General features: G+C 44.3%; 1 protein-coding gene across 2 annotated transcripts in view; it reads right to left on the bottom strand.

Moving 5' to 3' along the window:
* Positions 1-21,296, bottom strand: part of B3GALNT2 (beta-1,3-N-acetylgalactosaminyltransferase 2) — a 61,265-nt gene that overhangs the window by 21,497 nt on the left and 18,472 nt on the right. Inside the window, exons 4-7 of one of the 2 annotated variants that reach the window (XM_063670945.1) lie at positions 19,636-19,829; positions 15,212-15,307; positions 4,683-4,751; positions 2,068-2,178 (exon numbers count right to left, since the gene is read on the bottom strand). In XM_063670945.1, coding sequence (XP_063527015.1) covers positions 2,068-2,178; positions 4,683-4,751; positions 15,212-15,307; positions 19,636-19,829 — 470 coding nt within the window. The remainder of the gene's footprint in view (positions 1-2,067; positions 2,179-4,682; positions 4,752-15,211; positions 15,308-19,635; positions 19,830-21,296) is intronic. The other variant, XM_054497276.2, reaches the window with a different exon arrangement.

Here is a 21,296-nt window from a genome sequence, read left to right as displayed (position 1 = left end):
TTTCACCATGTTGGCCAGGCTGGTCTTGATCTCTTGACCTCGTGATCCTCCCACCTCAGCCTCCCAAAGTGCTGGGATTACAGGCGTGAGCCACTGTGCCTGGCCAACTTATTTCTTTTACTGTAACCAGTACTACAGAATTTCGGCATATGCTGGGTATTTTAAAGTTTCATAAATAGAAAAGGAGGCAAGATAGTAAAGGTGTTTGCCTTGAAAATAAGGAAAGAAAAACGTCATAATTCCATAAAACTTTCTATTTTCAATAAAAAATTTTTCATAAGACTTAAAATGAACTTTAGTAAACAAGTGGTGTGTGTGTTTACTAAAGTAAACACCATCTTTATTGTCCTCCATTTACTTTGTGAAATTTACCTGTCATAATAAATCCTAAATCCTAAACATGAATGAAATCCTAAACATGGCCTACAAATCGAAATGTGTAACTACATATGAATCTGTGGGTCTATTTGTTTAATGTCTTTCTTCCTCACTGGACTGTAAGTTCCACTGTGGGCCACTAGTATGTCTATTTTACCCTGCCATTGTTTCTGCCTTACCACAGGTATGCAGTAAATGTTTTTTGAATGAGTAACAACATATCATATATTCATTTCAACTCAGAAATTAATCCATGTAAATGAGGTTAATACTCATTCACTAAGCTTGTGAATTTAAATCCCAAGTACATTCCTAATCATTGGACAGGAGATCGAGGAGAATAAAAGATTGTCTATGATTCCACCATACACACCATTTGTTTACTAAAGTTCATTTTAAGTCTTCATATACCTTCTTTATTGTCCTATATTTACTTTGAGAAATTCACCTGTCAAACTGTTTTAAATTTAAAGCAAAGCTGAATGAGAAATATGAGAGTCAGAAATCCCAGAGTTGCTTCAGCAAAATAAATGAAAGTACTCAATCTTATTTTCTATTTTTTTTGTCTTGTTTTGAGATGGAGTCTCGCTCTGTTGCCCAGGTTGGAGTGCAGTGGCGTGATCTTGGCTCACTGCAACCTCCACCTCTGGGGTTCAAGCAATCCTCCCACCTCAGCCTCCCAAGTAGCATAAGCCAGCACACCTGCCTTATTTTCCAATATTTTTATCTATAGCTGGGTTTTTTTTTTTTTTTTTTTTTTGAGACAGAGTCTCACTCTGCCACCCAGGCTGGAGTGCAGTGGTGTGATCTCAGCTCACTGAAACTTCTGCCTCCTAGCTTCAAGCAATTCTCATACCTCAGCCACCTGAGTAGCTGGGATTCCAGGCATGCGCCACCCATGCCTGGCTAAGTTTTTGTATTTTTAGTACAGACGGGGTCTTGCTATGTTGCCCAGGCCAGTGTTAAACTCCTGGCCTCAAGTGATCCACCTGCCTCGGCCTCCTAAAGTTCTGGGATTATTGGCATGAGCCACCGTGCCTGGCTAATTATAGTATTTTAACTGAGATTTTATTTTCAAGGTGAGATAGTAAATACTCTGAATACTACTGAGCAAGTGTTCTTAAAGAATGCTAACTTAAAAATTACTGAGAAATAGGCCAGGCGCAGTGGCTCATGCCTGTAATATAGCACTTTGGGAAGCATAGGTGGGCGGATCACTTGAGCTCAGAAGTTTGCAACCAGCCTGGGCAACATGGTGAAACCCCATCTCTACAAAAAACACAAAAAGTTAGCTGGGTGTAGTGGTGCGCACCTGTAGTCCCAGCTATGTGGGAGGATTGTTTAAGCCAGGAGGTGGAGGCTGCAGTGAGCTGTGATCGTGCTACTACATCCCAGCCTGGGCAACAAAGTGAGACCCTCTCAAAAAAAAAAAGAGAAATAAAATATTGCACTTCAAAAATGCATCAATCTTAAGGCAAAACTGTAAACTCACTAACACTGGAGTTACAGGATCATATTTGAGTTTTTGCCTTTACTATGAAGACAAAAACATTTGCTACTATATATGTTGTAAAACACACAAGAATCATTGCTCCATGCTGCCTGGGCTCTAAGGTAAATTTTAGAACAATTTTATGTATTAAAAAGAAGCTAAAATATGCAATTAAACCTTAAAAAAAAATGACTTACTGTAATGACTCTGAGAACTCCCCCTCCATCATTCACTGTCACTTTGTGGAGATTTCTTGACACAAGGCCATGGAGGTCTTGGCTCTCCCACACGATTGTACCTTCAAAGCTCTTTTGTGGAAAGATGAATAGTGAGTCAATTTCCTTATTGCTGTCATTTAGGTTTTAAGTATGCTTTCAGGCAAGATTTTTAGAGAAAATTTTTTCCAAAACATATCACTTAAAATTTTCACCCCATAACTCTGACATACCACTGTTAGCGTTTGGTGTATATCCTTGACCATTTTTTCCATGCACATATAAAAAACCAATTACAAAGAGTATATAGACAATTTTGCATACTGCTGTTTGCCATTTCCCATTGTATCAAAAGCATTTCCTTACGTTGTTGCAGCTGTCACAACCATTCTTCCTCATGTGTGTATAACATCCCAATGAGCAGATACATCCTGATTTACTCATTTTCCCCTACTGTTAGATATTTGGTTGCTACTAAATGTCTACTAAAATATCTACTAAGTATCTACTAAAATAATGTAGGCATGTTTTGGTGTACATGTTTATTTACCCCTAACAATTTGTTTTTTACTTAAATTCCCAGAGGTGAAATTACTGGGACAAGACAGAGGTATTTTTTGTAGATTTTGGTATACACCACCAACCGCTTTTTGAAAGCAACTTTTACTAATTTATAGGGTTATCAGCAATGTATGAGAATGACAAGTGCACTGTATTCTCCCTGGTTTGGGATACTAGTAAAAAAAAGTTTAACCTAATATACTAGATTTTTACAAAATGATTCCTCATTTAGTTGGATTTATTTTTCATTTTTTGACACAGAGCCTCGCTCTGCCACCCAGGCTGGAGTGCAATGGTGCGATCTCAGCTCACTGCAACCTTCAGTCTCCAGGTTTAAGCAATTCTCTTGCTTCAGCCTCCTGTGTAGCTGGGATTACAGGTGCTCACTGTCACGCCAGGTTAATTTTTGGATATTTAGTAGAGACGGGGTTTCGCCATGTTGGCCAGGCTGGTCTGGAACTCCTGACCTCAAGTGATCTGCCCGCCTTGGCCTCCCAAAGTGCTGGGATTACAGGCATGAGCCACTGTAATTTTTTTAAATACAGGCGCCCTGCCTGAATTAAAAAAAAAAAAAAATGATTGGCTTAGTTGGATTTCTGATTCCTAGTGATGTTCATGAATTGCATGTTCTCTTCTGAGGATTGCCTTATCATGCTGCTTTGCCATCTGCCCTCTGAGTTTTCTATTTTTCTTATTCATCTATGCAAGCTTTTAATAGAGTAATTATCTTAATCCTGTGCACATTTTATATGCTAAAATAGTTTTTCATTTGCTACTTAATGCTATTTTTGAAATTCAGAAGTCCATAAATTTTACCTTGGCAAATCTGACAAACTTTTCCTTTGTGATTATTACTATTAAATTCTGAGCTTAGAGAGCTATGCCCCCCGTCCCAAGGTCTGATATATACTGAAATCTTAATGTCTTCTAATTTCTCCATGATCCCATTTTTAATTCTGTGCACAGCTAGCTCCTTAGTCCTACTCAGGTCTCAGCTCCACTACCTTCTCCTCCGAGAGGCTGCCTCCAGATGGCCTCCAGAAGGCTCCACCTCCCAACTTCCTTCTATCACAGCAACCTGCTTTATCTTCTTAATACCATTTATCACTCTGATATTTCTTATTTATTTTATTATTGAACTAACTGCCTCTACTAGAAGACAAACACCTTGAGAACAGGAAGGAGCTTGCCTGATCAACCACTGCATCCCCAGCATTGAGCCCGGCCTGACATGACTGACAACTCAAAATGTTTACTGAATAAATAATGTTGAACTAAAAATCAGCTAGAATTGACTATAGTATAGAGGATTAAATGAAAGATATAGCTCTAATACTCTAAAAACTTTCATGTTAAAATGAAGAGATAAAGTACTTTACAATAATGTCTCATTTTAGCCAGCAGTATAGGGAAACCATACAAAATTCAATTTGTCTGATAAGCTAAGTCAGTGGTTTATAAACATTTTTTTCCCTCTGTACAGAGTGATATAAACTTTTTATTCTTTTTTATTTTTATTTTTTTGAGATGGAGTCTCACTCTGTAGCCCAGGCTGGAGTGCAGTGGCGTGATCTCTGCTCACTGCAAACCCCGCCTCCCAGGTCCTGGTTCAAGTGATTCTCCTGCCTCAGCCTCCCTAGTAGCTGGGATTACAGGAATGCACCACTATGCCTAGCTAATTTTTGTATTTTCAGTAGAGATGGGGTTTCACCATGTTGGCCAGGCTGGTCTTGAACTCCTGACCTAGTGATCCGCCTGCCTCAGCCTCCCAAAGTGCTAGGATTACAGGCGTGAGCCACCGCCCAACCTTTCCCTTTCCCTTCCTTTCTTTCCTTTTTTTTTTTTTTTTAAAGAAATAATACTTTTTTCCTCCTCCAAAACAGATAAAAATATTCCAAGAGTCCAGATTCCTCAGGCAGTTTATCACTTTGTATTCAGCTAATGTATTTTCTTCTAAAACTTTCATAGTGATAGAGTTTGGAAGGATTGATAGCATATATACTTAGGATAAGGAACTGATAGGACTTGGTGAGTACCTGGACATGAGAGTGAGGATAACTCTCATGATTCTGGTTTAGGTGACTTGAGGAAAAGGAGATGGTTACCTAAGATTGAAAATACAGGCGATGAGAACAGGTAGGATGGAGACAATGTTACCATTAGAATGCCCATGGGACACTGAAGTGGAGAAGTTCAGGAGGCAGCTCAAAGCGTGTCTGGAGTTCACAAGAGATGCTGGGGCTGTAATTATAGATTTAACAGCCTTCAGCATACAGGCAGTAATGAATGAAATTGCCTGGGAAGAATGAGTAAAATAAAACAGAAGGCTAGGTAGCAAATCCTAATGATTAATATTTAAGAGGAAAGCAAAAAGGAAATAATGAATCATACCAAAAGTAAAAAGTATAGTGACCAGATAAAAATCCTCACCTTGAAACTACAAATCTAGAAACGGTGATGATAAAATGAGTAATTCTCTGTACTGTCCATTCAATTGACATGACATGTGACATGCTATTTCACAGAGGGTCCTTCCTGGCACCCAACTCCATTTTGTCTGTGACTAGGCTATGATACAACAAACAAATTCAATGAATAATTGAACAGTTACCAGAAAAATTCCCTAGTCCCCCCAAATCATCTTGACTTATTCATGGAACTTAAATAACCCATCAGCTGTTTTGTTACTAAGCAGGGAAGAAGCTTTATCTTCCACCTGTCTCCTAAACCTGTTTCTGCTCTACAACACAGTTTAATTTCTGTTCCTCACCTCTGCTCTCATATACCTACTTTTTATTCTGATGTAAGGCAATTATGAAGCCAGGTATCTCTTTTTTTTTTTTTTTTTGCCAGTTTCCCCCATTTTTATTTATTTATTTATTTTTTTGTTATCTACCAAGGTATTTCAAAGGAAGAAAATTTAAAACAGGCTTACAGGCAAACCCCTATGCTGAGAACAATATCTTGGATGTAGTAGCTCCCTTAAAATGTTTCTTTTTTTTTTTTTTTTTAATTTATGAACTATTTATTGATGATTCTTGGGTGTTTCTTGGAGAGGGGGATATGGGAGGGTCATAGGATAATAGTGGAGAGAAGGTCAGGAGATAAACACATGAACAAAGGTCTCTGGTTTTCCTAGGCAGAGGACCCTGCGGCCTTCTGCAGTGTTTGTGCCCCTGGGTACTTGAGATTAGGGAGTGGTGATGACTCTTAAAGAGCATGCTGCCTTCAAGCATCTGTTTAACAAAGCACATCTTGCACCGCCCTTAATCCATTTAACCCTGAGTTGACACAGCATATGTTTCAGAGAGCATGGGGCTGGGGGAAAGGCCATAGATCAACAGCATCCCAAGGCAGAAGAATTTCTCCTAGTCAGAACAAAATGGAGTCTCCTATGCCCACCTCTTTCTACACAGACACAGCAACAATCTGATCTCTCCTTCCTTTCCCCACACTTCCCCCCCTCTTCTTTTCAACAAAACCGCCATCGTCCTCATGGCCCGCTCCCGATGGTCGCTGTCTCTTCGGAGCTGTTGGGTACACCTCCCAGACAGGGCAGCCGGGCAGAGGCGCTCCTCACCTCCCAGACAGGGCAGCCGGGCAGAGGCGCTCCTCACCTCCCAGACAGGGCGGCCGGGCAGAGGCGCTCCTCGCTTCCCAGACGGGGCCGCCCGGGCAGAGGCGCTCCTCGCTTCCCAGACGGGGCCGCCCGGGCAGAGGCGCTCCTCACTTCCCAGACGTGGCCGCCCAGGCAGAGGCGCTCCTCACTTCCTCCCAGACCGGGTGGCAGCCGGGCAGAGGCGCTCCTCACCTCCCAGACGGGGCGGCCGGTCAGAGGCGCTCCTCACCTCCCAGACGGGGCGGCCGGGCAGAGGCGCTCCTCACTTCCCAGACGGGGCGGCCGAGCAGAGGCGCTCCTCACTTCCCAGAGGGGGCGGCCGGGCAGAGGCGCTCCTCACTTCCCAGACTGGGCGGCCGGGCAGAGGCGCTCCTCACTTCCCAGACGGGGCGGCCAGGCAGAGACGCTCCTCACTTCCTCCCAGACGGGGTAGCGGCCAGGCAGAGGCGCTCCTCACCTCCCAGACAGGGCGGCCGGGCAGAGGCGCTCCTCACTTCCCAGACTGGGCGGCCGGGCAGAGGCGCTCCTCACCTCCTAGACGGGGTGGCCAGGCAGAGGCGCTCCTCACTTCCCAGACGGTGTGGCGGCTGGGCAGAGGTGCTCCTCCCTTCCCAGATGGGGCAGCCAGGCAGAGGCGCTCCTCACTTCCTCCCAGACAGGGTGGCGGCCAGGCAGAGGCGCTCCTCACTTCCCAGACGTGGCCGCCCGGGCAGAGGCGCTCCTCACTTCCTCCCAGACGGGGTGGCGGCCAGGCAGAGGCGCTCCTCACCTCCCAGACGGGGCGGCCGGGCAGAGGTGCTCCTCATCTCCCAGACGGGGCAGCCGGGCAGAGGTGCTCCTCACTTCCTCCCAGACGGGGTGATGGCCGGGCAGAGGCGCTCCTCACCTCCCAGACGGAGTGGACAGGCAGAGGCGCTCCTCACTTCCCATATGGGGTGGCGGCCGGGCAGAGGCGCTCCTCACTTCCCAGATGGGGCAGCCGGGCAGAGGCGCTCCTCACTTCCTCCCAGACGGGGTGGCGGCCAGGCAGAGGCACTCCTCACCTCCCAGACGGGGCGGCCGGGCATAGGTGCTCCTCACTTCCTCCCAGACGGGGTGGCAGCCGGGCAGAGGCACTCCTCACCTCCCAGACGGGGCGGCCGGGCAGAGGCGCTCCTCACTTCCCAGACGGGGTGGCCGGGCAGAGGCGCTCCTCACTTCCCAGACGGGGTGGCCAGGCAGAGGCACTCCTCACCTCCCAGACGGGGCGGCCGGGCAGAGGCGCTCCTCACTTCCCATACGGGGTGGCAGCCGGGCAGAGGCGCTCCTCACTTCCCAGATGGGGCAGCCGGGCAGAGGCACTCCTCACTTCCTCCCAGACGGGGTGGCGGCCGGGCAGAGGCGCTCCTCACTTCTCAGACGGGGCGGCCAGGCAGAGGTGCTCCTCACTTCCTCCCAGACAGGGTGGCGGCTGGGCAGAGGCGCTCCTCACCTCCCAGACGGGGCGGCCGGGCAGAGGTGCTCCTCACTTCCTCCCAGACGGGGTGGCGGCCGGGCAGAGGCGCTCCTCACCTCCCAGACGGGGTGGCCGGGCAGAGGCGCTCCTCCCTTCCCAGACGGAGTGGCCAGGCAGAGGCGCTCCTCACCTCCCAGAGTGGGCGGCCAGGCAGAGGCGCTCCTCACTTCCCAGAGTGGGCGGCCGGGCAGAGGCGCTCCTCACTTCCCATACGGGGTGGCAGCCGGGTAGAGGCGCTCCTCACTTCCCAGATGGGGCAGCTGGGCAGAGGTGCTCCTCACTTCCTCCCAGACGGGGTGGCGGCCAGGCAGAGGCGCTCCTCACCTCCCAGACGGGGCGGCCGGGCAGAGGCACTCCTCACCTCCCAGACGGGGCGGCTGGGCAGAGGCGCTCCTCACCTCCCAGAAGGGGCGGCCGGGCAGAGGCGCTCCTCACTTCCCATATGGGGTGGCGGCCAGTCAGAGGCGCTCCTCGCTTCCCAGACGGGGTGGCGGCGAGGCAGAGGCGCTCCTCACTTCCCATATGGGGTGGCGGCCGGGCAGAGGCGCTCCTCACTTCCCATATGGGGTGGCGGCCGGGCAGAGGCGCTCCTCACTTCCCAGACGGGGTGGTGGCCAGGCAGAGGCGCTCCTCGCTTCCCAGACGGGGTGGCGGCGAGGCAGAGGCGCTCCTCACTTCCCATATGGGGTGGCGGCCGGGCAGAGGCGCTCCTCACTTCCCATATGGGGTGGCGGCCGGGCAGAGGCGCTCCTCACTTCCCAGACGGGGTGGCGGCGAGGCAGAGGCGCTCCTCACTTCCCAGATGGGGCAACCGGGCAGAGGCGCTCCTCACTTCCTCCCAGACGGGGTGGCGGCCAGGCAGAGGCGCTCCTCACCTCCCAGACGGGGCGGCCGGGCAGAGGTGCTCCTCATCTCCCAGACGGGGCAGCCGGGCAGAGGCGCTCCTCACTTCCTCCCAGACGGGGTGGCGGCCAGGCAGAGGCGCTCCTCACCTCCCAGACGGGGCGGCGGGGCAGAGACGCTCCTCACATCCCAGACGATGGGTGGCCGGGCAGAGGCGCTCCTCACTTCCCAGATAGGGCGGCCGGGCAGAGGGGCTCCTCACATCCCAGACGATGGGCGGCCAGGCAGAGATGCTCCTCACTTCCTAGACGGGGTGGCGGCGGGGCAGAGGCTGTAATCTTAGCACTTTAAGAGGCCAAGGCAGGAGGCTGGTAGGTGGAGGTTGCAGCGAGCCGAGATCACACCACTGCACTCCAGCCTGAGCACCATTGAGCATTGAGTTAGCGAGACTCCGTCTGCAATCCCAGCACCTCGGGAGGCCGAGGCAGGCAGATCACTCAAGGCCAGGAGCTGGAGACCAGCCCGGTCAACACGGCGAAACCTCGTCTCCACCAAAAATACAAAAACCATTCAGGCGTGGCGGCGCGCGCCTGTAATCCCAGGCACTCGGCAGGCCAAGGCAGGAGAGTCACAGGAGCCCGAGGCAGGGAGGTTGCAGCGCGCCGAGATCATGGCAGTACAATCCAGCTTCGATAACAGCGGGAGACCGAAAAAAGAAGGAGAGGGAGACCGAAGAAAGGGGAGGGAGAGGGAGAGGGAGAGGGAGAGGGAGACCAGGTATCTCTTAAGATCCAAAACATCTTGTTTATGGCAATTCCCTGCTAAGATCATAAAAACTAAAATAAAAGTTGGGAAAAAATAGCATGATACAGGTTGGAAAAATGAGATATCATATGTATCTCTCCCATAACATAAGCAAGCTGTCTGTAACTCCTTTCATGCATCAGTTCTTTTCCATAAAGCTTCTAATTTCTCATCCAAACAACAGAGTAGCTTAAATATATACAGTACTTCTGTGCCTATAAACGTTAACAACTTCTTGTGGATTGGAGAAATGACTATATATAAAGAATTTCAACCTTCATAAAAAATAAGGATATAGGCCGGGCACGGTGGCTCATACCTGTAATCCCAGCACTTTGGGAGGCCGAGGTGGGTGGATCACCTGAGGTCAGGAGTTCAAAACCAGCCTGGCCAACTTGGTGAAACCCTGTCTCTATTAAAAATAAAAAAAATTAGCCAGGTGTGGTGGCGGGCACTCGTAATCCCAGCTATTCGGGAGGCTGAGGCAGGAGAATCATTTGAACCTGGGAAGTGGAGGTTGCAGTGAACCGAGATTGAGCCATTGCATTTCAGCCTGGGCAACAGGAGTGAAACTCTGTTTAAGGATATAAGTGTCCATAATGCTAACAATAATGTTGCTAGTGACTTAGGTGAACAAAAATAGTCTGCTTTTTACTGAAATTAGTTTGAGGTTCCAACTGTACCATTAAGGACAACATAAAATTAGAGAGAGAGAGAGAGAGAGAGAGAGAGATATATATATATATATTTTTTTTTGAGACGGAGTCTCGCTCTGTCCCTGTCACTCAGGCTGGAGTGCAGTGGTGCGATTTTGGCTCACTACAACCTCTGCCTCCCGTGTTCAAGTGATTCTCCTGCCTCAGCCTTCTGGGTAGCTGGGACTACAGGCATGCGCCACCACACCTGGCTAATTTTTTATTTTTAGTAGAGATGGGGTTTCACCATGTTAGCCAGGATGGTCTGGATTTCCTGACCTCGTGATCCACCCGCCTCAGCCTCCCAAAGTGCTGGGATTACAGATGTGAGCCATCACGCCCGGCCAAAACATAAATATTTTAAGAGAAACACACAGTAGTCTTCACTTGTGAAGAATCACTTGTGACGCCCACTGAGATTTATGCTTTAGTGAGCTACACAATGAAAACCTTACAGGCGACCTGCTTACTGGACAAGCTATACTGCTGACATGTGACTCCAGGCAATCACCAAGTGTGGAGGGAATAAGATGAACTTCCTCTCGCAAATGGAATACACTACCTATTTCTCTTCTGTTACTCTTTGCTGATGATATGCCAGCAAACAATCACTATCATTCTTCCGAGCAAATAAACCCAATCAGCCTTAATGCAGCAAAAAAAAAGTATTTAAAATTAAACATATTTTCAACAAAAATAGAATTTTGTACAACAGGAGAGAATTTTTTTAATTGCTGTTTATTTTTTCTATTATATAAAGCTAATATATGTTTATTATGGAACACTTAGAAGATAGATATACAAAAAGAAGAAAATTAAAATCATCCATAATCTTAGCTCCCCACCAGGTACAGCCACTATTAAATAATTGCTTGCTTTTTGCGTGTGTGGTTATTTTTGTTGTTTGAATAGGGACTGGGTTTCATCAAGTTGCCCAGGCTGGTCGTCTCAAACTCATGGGCTCAATGATCTGCCCGCCTCGGCCTCCCAGAGTGCTGGGAGGATAAGCCTGAGACACCACACCTGGCCTGCTTGTCTTTAAAAGAAAAAAATATTATACAAAATTAATAAAAGTAATAAAATCAAGTCTATTTAGCCTAAAGCCTGAAGGGAGATAAAAAGCACAAGGCTATAGTCATTAGAACTCTTAATAACTAGACCTGGTGGCCAGGTGCAGTGGCTCATGCCTGTAATCCCAGCACTTCGGGAGGCCAAGGCAGGTGGGCGGATCACGAGATCAGGAGATCAAGACCATCCTGGCTAACACGGTGAAACTCCATCTCTACTAAAAATACAAAAAATTAGCAAGGCGTGATGGCACACGCCTATAGTACCAGCTACTCAGGAGGCTGAGGCAGGAGAATTGCTTGAACCCAGGAGGTGGAGGTTGCAGTGAGCCAAGATCGCACCACTGCACTCCTGCCTGGGTGACAGAGTGAGACTCAGTTTCTAAACAAACAAACAAACAAACAAACTAGATCTGGTGTGGTGGCTCAAGCCTGTAATCCTAGACCTTTGGGAGGTGAGAGGATTGCTTGAGGCCAGAAGTTCAAGACCAGCCTGCCAACATAGCGAAACACCCATCTGTACAAGAAATAAAAAATTTAGGCCAGGCGTGGTGGCTCATGGCTGTAATCTCAGCACTTTGGGAGGCCAAGGTAGGTGGATCACCTGGGGTCAGGAGTTCGAGACCAGCCTGGCCAACATGGTGAAACCTTGTCTCTACTAAAAAATACAAAAATTAGCCAGTGTGGTGGCATGTGCCTGTAATCCCAGCTACTTGAGAGGCTGGGGCAGGAGAATCACTTGAACGTGGGAGGCAGAGGTTGCAGTGAGCCAGGATCATGCCACTGCACTCCAGCCTGGGTGACAGAGCAAAATGCTGTCTCAAAAAAAAAAAAAAAACACCAGATATAAAAAATTTAGTTGGGCATGGTGGCAGGTGCCTGTAGTCCCAGCTACTCATGAGGTTGAGGTAGGAGGATCATTTGAGCCCAGATGGTTGAGGCTGCAGTGAGCTATGATCATGCCACTGGACTCCAGCCTGGGCAGCAGAGCCAGAGCCTGTCTCAAAAAAAATACGTAAGTAAATAAAAATTAGGGGGAAAAAAAGTCTTACTAACTACAAAGGTAACTCACTATTTTGGCTGAGTACTTCCCATCATTAGTACCCACTGCCAGATATACCACCCTGAACACAAGCAAGGAAGGTTAACCCCTCTCCCCCAACCCGATTTTTGTTTTGAAAAACTTCAAACCTATAGAAAAGTTCAAATTACCATTCAAATCACCTAGACTCACCAATTGTTCACATTTTGCCACATTTGCCTTTTCTCTCTCTCTACACACATACTTTTCTGTTGTTGGATCACTTAAAAATAAAATACAGATATCATGAATTTTTAAGTATTTCAGCATGTATTTCCTAAAGAACAAGGACATTCTAGCGAAAATAGTATTTTTTATGAACTAATCAAAATTTGCAATTCTTTCTATAAGGCTGACCAAGGTAATGGAGCAGACTCCATAGAATTGTGATTAGCTTGAAGCATTAAAGTTTATTTTCTTCCTCTTTGCTGCACCTCATGTGACCTTCTTTTGGAATACAGTTTCTCAACCTCAGCACCAATGACATTTTGGGCCAGATAATTATTTGCTGGGGCAGGGGTGAGGTGGTGTCCTGTGGCTGCAGGATGTTTAGCAGAATCCCTGTCCCTTTACCCACTAGATGCCAGTATCACCCTACATTTTAACAACTGAAAATGTCTCTATACACTGCTCTGTGTGCGGAGGGCAAATTGCCCCTGGTGAAGAAACACTGCTCTTAAAGAACAGGACCCCCTCAATCCAGATGAGGAGTATAATGATAATGACAACATCTATTGATCTACTGAATGTGTGGCATGTGGCAGCATGTTCTAAGCAGTCTACGTGTGTTATATCATTTAGCCCCTAGAATAACCATCTGAAATGGGTGCTGTGGCACTTCATCTTAGAGGAGGAAATAGACACAGTGAGATTAAGTACCTCATGTGAATGAACAAACCAAAGAATGGCTTCCTGCAAAAACTGAGATCCAACACTATGTATCTGAACCACTATTCTTTTTTTTTTTGAGACGGAGTCTCTCTCACTCTGTCGCCCAGGCTGGAGTGCAGTAGTGTGATCTTGGCTCACTGCAACCTGTCCTGTGGGTTCAAGTGATTCTCCTGCCTCAGCCTCCCGAGTAACTGGGATTACAGGGGCCTGCCACCGCACCCAGCTAATTTTTGTATTTTTAGTAGAGACGGGGTTTTGCCATCTTGGCCAGGCTGGTCTAGAACTCCTGACCTTGTGATTCACCCGCCTCAGCCTCCCAAAGTGCTGGGATTACAGGTATGAGCCACTGAGCCCGACCTGAACCACTATTCCTAAAGTAAAGATAACTTTGATGGTATATTCTGCACTTAAAAAGGAAAAAAGTTCATATGTGAAATAATAAAAGGATGTAGGAAAACAGGCACTCTCATATATTGCTAATGATTGTTCACACTGATACAAATTGCTAAACTCCCCTCCAGGAAGGAATCATGTGACTTAAAAATGTGTATGCCCTTTGACCCAACAATTCATCCTAAGAAAATAACCAGTTATACACATAAAACAGAGGTGCAGTGATATTTACTACAGTCTTTTCCATAACACCGAAAAACTGAAACTCTACCAATACCCAAATACAGAGTTAAATGACAATACTCTCGTACAATGTAATTCTATATAGCCATTACAAATAATAGAGCATATCATATCAAAAGACGTTCGTGATATGTTAAAGTAAGTAAATTATAAAGTAGAATGAACAGCATAATCCTAGCAACTATATACACATGGAAGCAAAAATGTTAAATGTGATTATCTCCAAATATGAGATTCTAGTAGTCTTGTTTTCCTTTAGCATATCTGCATTTTCCTTTTTTTCCACCCCTCTGTTTTAGTTTGGCTTTTATTTAAAAGTTTTTTTTTTTTTTTTTTTTAATTTATTTTTTGACTGCTCTTGCGGAGCAGGCTACCCCGTAAGCAGTATGCTGAGAGTAGCGTATTCAAAAGTTTTTAAAATGGAAGTTCAGATACAAATGAAAAGGAGATCCCTTTGACACTGACAGAATTAACATATAGTTTCAACTACTTGTACTCAATTCCAAAGACCCATAGCATGTTATGAAAATGTGTGGTTCCTATTGTTGAACAAATTGTGAATGGCACCCCACAGACTGGGTAGGAAAAAGTTTCTTGGTTAGTCACCAGGGCCGGTCAGTTGTCTAGCCTCCACACCTTAGCCCAGCTGAGATGCTGCGGAATGAACTCTATAGGTGATCTAAAGTGAATCCCAGAGATGTCTCTAGGAAACTGACCCCAATTGTGGTTCCAGAGCACTGAGTTCAGGAATGTACTCAGCCTAGACTAAAACAGCCTAGAAAGGCTGAAGCTGATGAATGAATAATTTGTTCATGTCTGATCCTGATTCTGTCACACTCTGTGACCATACTGTGTGGCTTAACTCCAGGACTAGTGAGGGCACCTGGCAGGCGAGGCATTCTTTAGTGCATATCTAGTTACGACTGGACCTAGAGGGACCCAGAAGGTGACAGGTACATTTTCAGGCTATCATCCACAACTGTTCACCCTTTGGAGAAATTTTATTTAACTTGGAAACATGGTCCATCTCTGTCATTATCCTGTCTGCACTGACTTTTCTTTTCATTCTTTAGATAAGCAAATTATTTACTTTTTACCCAAATGGTATCTCTGTCTGGTCTTTCCATCAATCCACACCCAACACCGTCCTCTGTCATTAAAACAGTTGTGTAGTTCTCTACTCCACTAAATAAACTACGGCAACGTGCAATGTTTTTCAAAAAGTGGTTTTGGAACCTCTGAGGCCTCATGAAGTCCTCAGGAGGTTTGAATACAAAGTGCTATGTTTTAGCCCATCCACAGTTGGTACCTTCATCTATCACTCTGGAGTGCTGCCCTGGTACAGGAAAATACCAAGTGCCTGCCCCTGAAAGCACATGCCCACTCCTATGAAGGACTGCATTGGTACTACAGTCTTTTCTTGCCACCCTGTACCTCTGGTAAGATGAACTGTTCCACGGGCTTGTACCACAGCTTGTTCACCTGCACACCACAGCTTGGAGGACTGAAGCGAGCAATGAAGAGGGCCTCCTACAAATTGGGAGAAAAAGACAAGAAAAAATACTTCATGTTATACATTGCATATGCAACAAGTTTTCAAACACCTTACATCTTGGTCAGCTAAATCCACAATGGCCCTAACCACGGTCACTAACATGGTTCTACTGTGGTTTTGGAATCACTGGGTTTCCTAGTGCAGTCATGGTTATTAAATAACGATATTTAAGGTAATCAAAGTTGTCATGAAATTCTCAAATGCTAAACATAATCCACATAACCTTAAAAAAAAAAAACCCACCTTGAAAGAAAAAATATTCAGGGAAGTGAGCAGTGTTGTTAAGTTAAGCCAACACATTATAGTGTCAAAACTCCCCCAAAGGGTTAAAACTAAACTGAAAGACACAGATTTTTACTGGGAACCAAAGCATTCAGGAAACTCCCTTCAAAAAGAAGGGAGTTTCTTTTTGAAAAAGAATCTTCATAAGAAAATATACACAAAACAAAAAAGGGAATATAAAAGAGGACTGGGGCCAGGTGCAGTGGCTCACACTTGTAATCCCAGCACTTTGGGAGGCTGAGGCAGGCAGATCACTTGAGGTCAGGAGTTCCAGACCAGCCTGGCCAACATGTGAAACTCCAAATTTCTACTAAAAATACAAAAATTAGCTGGGTGTGGTGGCAGGCACCTGTAGTCCAGCCACTTGGGAGGCTGAAACAGGAGAATCGCTTGACCTCAGGAGGTGGAGGCTGCAGTGAGCCAAGACTGCACCACTGCACTCCAGCCTGGACCACAGAGCCAGACTTTGTCTCAAAAAAAAAAAAACAAAAAAAAAACGTGGACTGATTTTCATTATGTCTATCGTTTTCTTGGGCCCTCCCATTTCTTCTAGGCAACATTTCCTCATTCTCATGCCTATTCTTATATACCAACTTACCACAGGGGAAACTTCTGTTAAGCTCTTAAAACCATGCAGGGGTTCAAAATTAAGCACATTTCAATGGATTATGTCTATTTCTTTCATGAACACCAGTTCTTAGCAATGAAGTATAAGAATAGCTTTTGCATTGTGACTACCCATGAACCCATTAGCATCCATCTTAGACTAGTCCTTCCTTGAGGACAAAGATTAACTCCTCCCTGGTTAAAAATATGGCAACTAAAAGTTATATCGACATGATCAAAATATTGTATGTCTGAACCAAACTACTTGATTGATAACTCGCACACTATAAATAGTTTTGTTTTTTGAGACAGTCTCACTCTGTCACCTATGCTGGAGTGAATGGTGCAATCACGGCTCACTGTAATGCAGCCTCAACCTCCTCGGCGCAAGTGATCCTCCCACCTCAACCTCCCAAGTAGCTGGGACTATAAGCAAATGCCACCACGCCTGCCTATTTTCTTAATTTTTTGTAGAGATGGGGTCTCACTATATTGCCTAGGCTGGTCTCTAACTCCTGGGCTGAAGCAATCCAACTGCCTTGCCCTCCCGAAGTGCTGGGATTACAGGCATGAGCCACTGCGCCTGGCTAATGGTTTTTTTTAAAAACTACATATACTAAGATAAACAAGTGTACCAAAACAATTCAAGATTAATTCTAATTTCTAGATAACAGTGATACTCAGAGTACTGCTATTTCAATTACCTATTTGATCTTCAGTATCAATGAAACTGTTAACTACAATCATATATGGACTCCTATAGTTGAGTATACAACTCTTCTCACTGTAATCATTATAGCTGGCATCATCAGTAGAAATCCTACTCTTCCCTCTGTCTTATATTTATGTCTATAAACACATCAACAAACGAGACAGATTATTTAGAGGAAGAACAGGGCAAATTATAAAAAAGAAATTTAATCTCAAATTTATTTGTATATTTATTGGTGAGTCTCTAACATTGTATTCATTGCTAATAATCAACATTGATAATACAAACACATTTTAAAAAACTGAACAGAGTTCTGCTTCCAGTAATATCAGACCAATTCTCCTATAGATAATAACTATGAACTCTGGATGAAACATAAAAAACAGTGATTTGAAGGCACTGGAATTCAAACAAACAGGCAGAAACTGGAGAAGAATCAGTACTTGGAAGAAGGAAAAGGCTCCAAATATGCATCTCCTCCCTACCCCTTTTCTTGACTCTGTCTGAGGATACAACTCTAGGGCAACTAGAAATCTGAATGAAAATCTGTAGTCTTTCTGCTTGAAAATTAAGAGGACAGAGTTGGGGCAAACACATCAATTTATAAAAGGCGTTAGGGAGAACCTCCCAGAAAGGAAAGGATCACAGAGAGAACCGTAAATTCTTCATATAAACTCTGCCCAAATCTGTGGCTGACTCATGAAATACACATACAAGGCAGAACCCAAGTAGCCCATCCAAGGCCAGAAAAACTGAATAGAGATTTTAGCTGTTTCTCATTGCAAGTGAGACAATGTTTACAGTCTGTGTCCAGCCAATTTAACTGTCTGCTAAAACAAACAAACAAAAAAATCAATACTCTTTGAGGAATATAATAGGATCCAGAGTTCCTACAATGAATTATTCACAATATCTAGGATACAATGCAAAGATAAGGGCCAGGTTTGGTGGCTCACACCTGTAATCCCAGCACTTTGGGAAGTCAAGGCAGGAGGATCACTTGAGGCTAAGAGTTTGACATGGCGAGACCCTGCTCTACAAAAAATTTTATAAATAGCTGGGTATGGTGGCACAGGCATGTAGTCCCAGCTACTCAGGAGGCTGAGGGGGGCGGATAGCTTGAGCCCAGGAGTTTAAGGCTGCAGTGAACCACGACTGTGCCACTGCACTCCAGCCCAGGTAAAAGAGTGAGACCCTGTCAAACAACAACAAAGAAACCAAAATCCAAACCAAAAAACCCCCCAAAATACTAGACATAAAACAGAAAAATGTTACCCATATTTTAGAGGAAAGATAATAATCAATAAAGACAGATGCTGAGATGACTTAGAATAAGCATACACAGATTTTAAAGCTGCTGTTATAACTATGGTCAAAGCTGTAGAGAAAAATATTCTCAAACAATGAACACAGAGGAAATTTTAGAGAAATAGAAACAGTAAAAAAGAACTAAATGGAAACTGAAGCACTAAAAAGTATAATATTTAAAATAAATCTAAAATAAAAAATTCATTGGATAGGCTTAACTTCAGATTTGAGATGACAGAAGAGTCACTAAACTTGAATACAGACTAACAGAAGTTATCTACATTAGAAAAGAGAAAAAACACTGAAAAAAAATGAACAGTCTTGTGATCTGCAGGACAATACCAAAAGATCTAACATACATGTAATTGGAATCCCAGGAGGAGTAGAGAGAGCGAGAGAAGTCAGAAAAGGTTCTGAAGACATTAATAGCTGAAAATCCCCCAAATTTGGTAAAAGACATACATTTACAGATTGAAGAAACACGTAGGACGCCCTGAACAAAACAGACAAAGAAGAAGCACAGCAGGCCTGGTGCGGTGCCTCACGCCTGTAATCCCAGCACTTTGGGAGGCTACTTGGGAGGCTGAGGCAGTACTTTGGGAGGCCGAGGAGGGCAGATCACTTGAGGTCAGGAGTCTGACACCAGCCTAGCCAACATGGCAAAATCCCGTCTTTACTAAAAATACAAAAATTAGCCAGGTGTGGTGGCATGCACCTGTAATCCCAGCTACTTAGGAGTAATAAACCAAATACAGAAAAAACGTTAATTGTTGTAGAATGTAGTTAGTGGCTATAGGGTTGTTTACCGAATAATTCCTTCAAGTTTTCCTCATGTTTAAAACTAAAAAACAGATCCTTCAAATACAATTCCATGCTACTCCTTCAGATGCACTCTGTGAACAAATCAGATTTCCCCACATATCAGGAACAGAGAAACCTCAGTGGTTTTCTGTTTTCTATAAAAGAATAACTTTTATTCCCTCTATATCCTTATTACAAAAAAGATTTGAAGCAGTTATTAGCCTTGTATTACAGACTTTTACAGCTGAAAGAAAGAGGCAATAATACTTACTTATCCTAAGAATCCTAAATTTCTTTTATATCCATTACCAACTTTTGAAATTCCCTAGGCTTTAGGGAATTTTAGGTTGGCGATTTCTAATCTAGTCAACTCCTTCTCTTCTAGATATAGCACATTTATTCATAGACAATCTATCCCCAAACCAGTATTATATCACACTACAGTGTATTCAGTCAATAGGGGAAGAAAGGTGAAAGTCTCTCAACCAGAGAGAATTATATAGTCTTCCAATCTACTTACTGTATTGTCACAAGGAAAAGTTGATGTTTTTGAAAAGGAAAAAAGAGAAAAAACCTGTACAGAGCAGTGCATACCTCTTGTTCTGCCTGATAAAGTTTGACAGTGATGTTCCTCTGGAAACCCACATCACTGGCATCATAGAACACTCCAAGACTGGTAATAACGATGGGGTAGAGAACTCGGAAACTCACGCTGACAACTCGATCCTCAGGGAGCCCTGATGAAGTGTCTTCGGACAGACTGAACGCTTCAATTTCCTGATTCAAAACTAAGTAATGAGAACAGGTTTATATAATTGAACAAATGTAATCCTTTGTTTTACTAGTAAGAAGCAGTGAAGTGGGCTTAATGCCAAAACCTAGGTAATCATTTGCTATATAATTCACAAATGGCAGGAATTTTTAAAAAATGCTTGAGAAAAATGGCTGCTTCTATATAAACATTTTTGAAATTTAAGAATAAAGTTTTCAGCCACATCCAAGTAAGTTAATTATCAGAACTGCTTTAATAGCTTTTTGCATACATGTGTGCATATATATGTATAAATGCCACAGGAAATATTAAATTTAAGTCAACTGGAAGGCATCTATTCAGAAGGGTTGGATAAATAGAAATAATAACAACAGTACTGACTGTAGTCATAAATAATCAGTAAATTTGGTCTTACTGTGAAAATTCCAAAAATCCTACTTCTTATTAGGCAATTTAAAATATTTGTGATATGTCAGGCAATTATCACGGTATAAATAAGCAACTGAAGTCACTTCAAATAACACGAAAAACTCTTGCTGAACAGCACTGATAAAAGATAAGCATATCCAACACAGTTTTGAACCATCTTCTATGTACCATTTCCCATCACATTTACATCTTCACTACTACCCGTGTGTTGTGGCATTCTCTCCAGTTTACATATTAAGAAACTGAGGCCCAAAATTAAGCAATTCACCTAAGGTCATAGAAAGTGGCAGATCCAGGAATCAAGTCCCATTTAGTGATTCCAAAGTCAGTCCCCTTTCCACTCCCTCACAGCTGTCTAATCAGTGCCCAAACAGTTCTTTTCAAATAATTTTTCTTTCCTTTTCTTTCTTTTTTTGAGACAGTCACCCAGTCACCCAGGCTGCAGTGCAGTGGTATGAACATGGCTTATTGCAGTCTTGACCTCCTTTGCTCAAGGGATCCTCCTGCCTCAGCCTCCTGAGTAGCTGGGACCACAGGCACACATCACCAGGCCTTGCTAATTTTTTGTAGAGATGGGGGTCTCATCATGTTACCCAGGCTGGTCTTGAACTCCTGACCTCAAGCAATCCTCCTGCCTCAGCCTCCCAAAGTGCTGGGATTACAGGCATGAGCCACTGTGCCCAGCCTTCAAATAAATTTTCTAATTACCATAAATGAATAAGAATACATTAAATAAAGCAGTTCATAGGCAGGGAATATCAGTGCTACTTTAATAATATAAAACCCTAATTTTAAAAGATTTTATCAAAGTTCTTTGTATCTTTTAGAGCTGTGGTTTTCAAATTTTGCTGACTACACAACCCCATCAGTTAAAAAATATTTGTACACACACCTATTTACTTACAAAATATATGCATATATTGTGGTGAGTCTATATATTCAGTATTAATAAAGATTGTATTTTCTTATTTTCAGATAAATAGAAATTCTAAGCCTGGGCAACATGGTGAAACTCTGTCTCTACGATATAAAAATCAGCTGGACGTGGTGGCAC

Source organism: Pongo pygmaeus, chromosome 1, assembly GCF_028885625.2.
Source record: "Pongo pygmaeus isolate AG05252 chromosome 1, NHGRI_mPonPyg2-v2.0_pri, whole genome shotgun sequence".
In the NCBI taxonomy this organism is placed as follows: Eukaryota; Metazoa; Chordata; class Mammalia; order Primates; family Hominidae; genus Pongo; species Pongo pygmaeus.
Note: the sequence above shows the minus strand (reverse complement) of the source record. Positions and strands in the feature narration are given on the sequence as shown.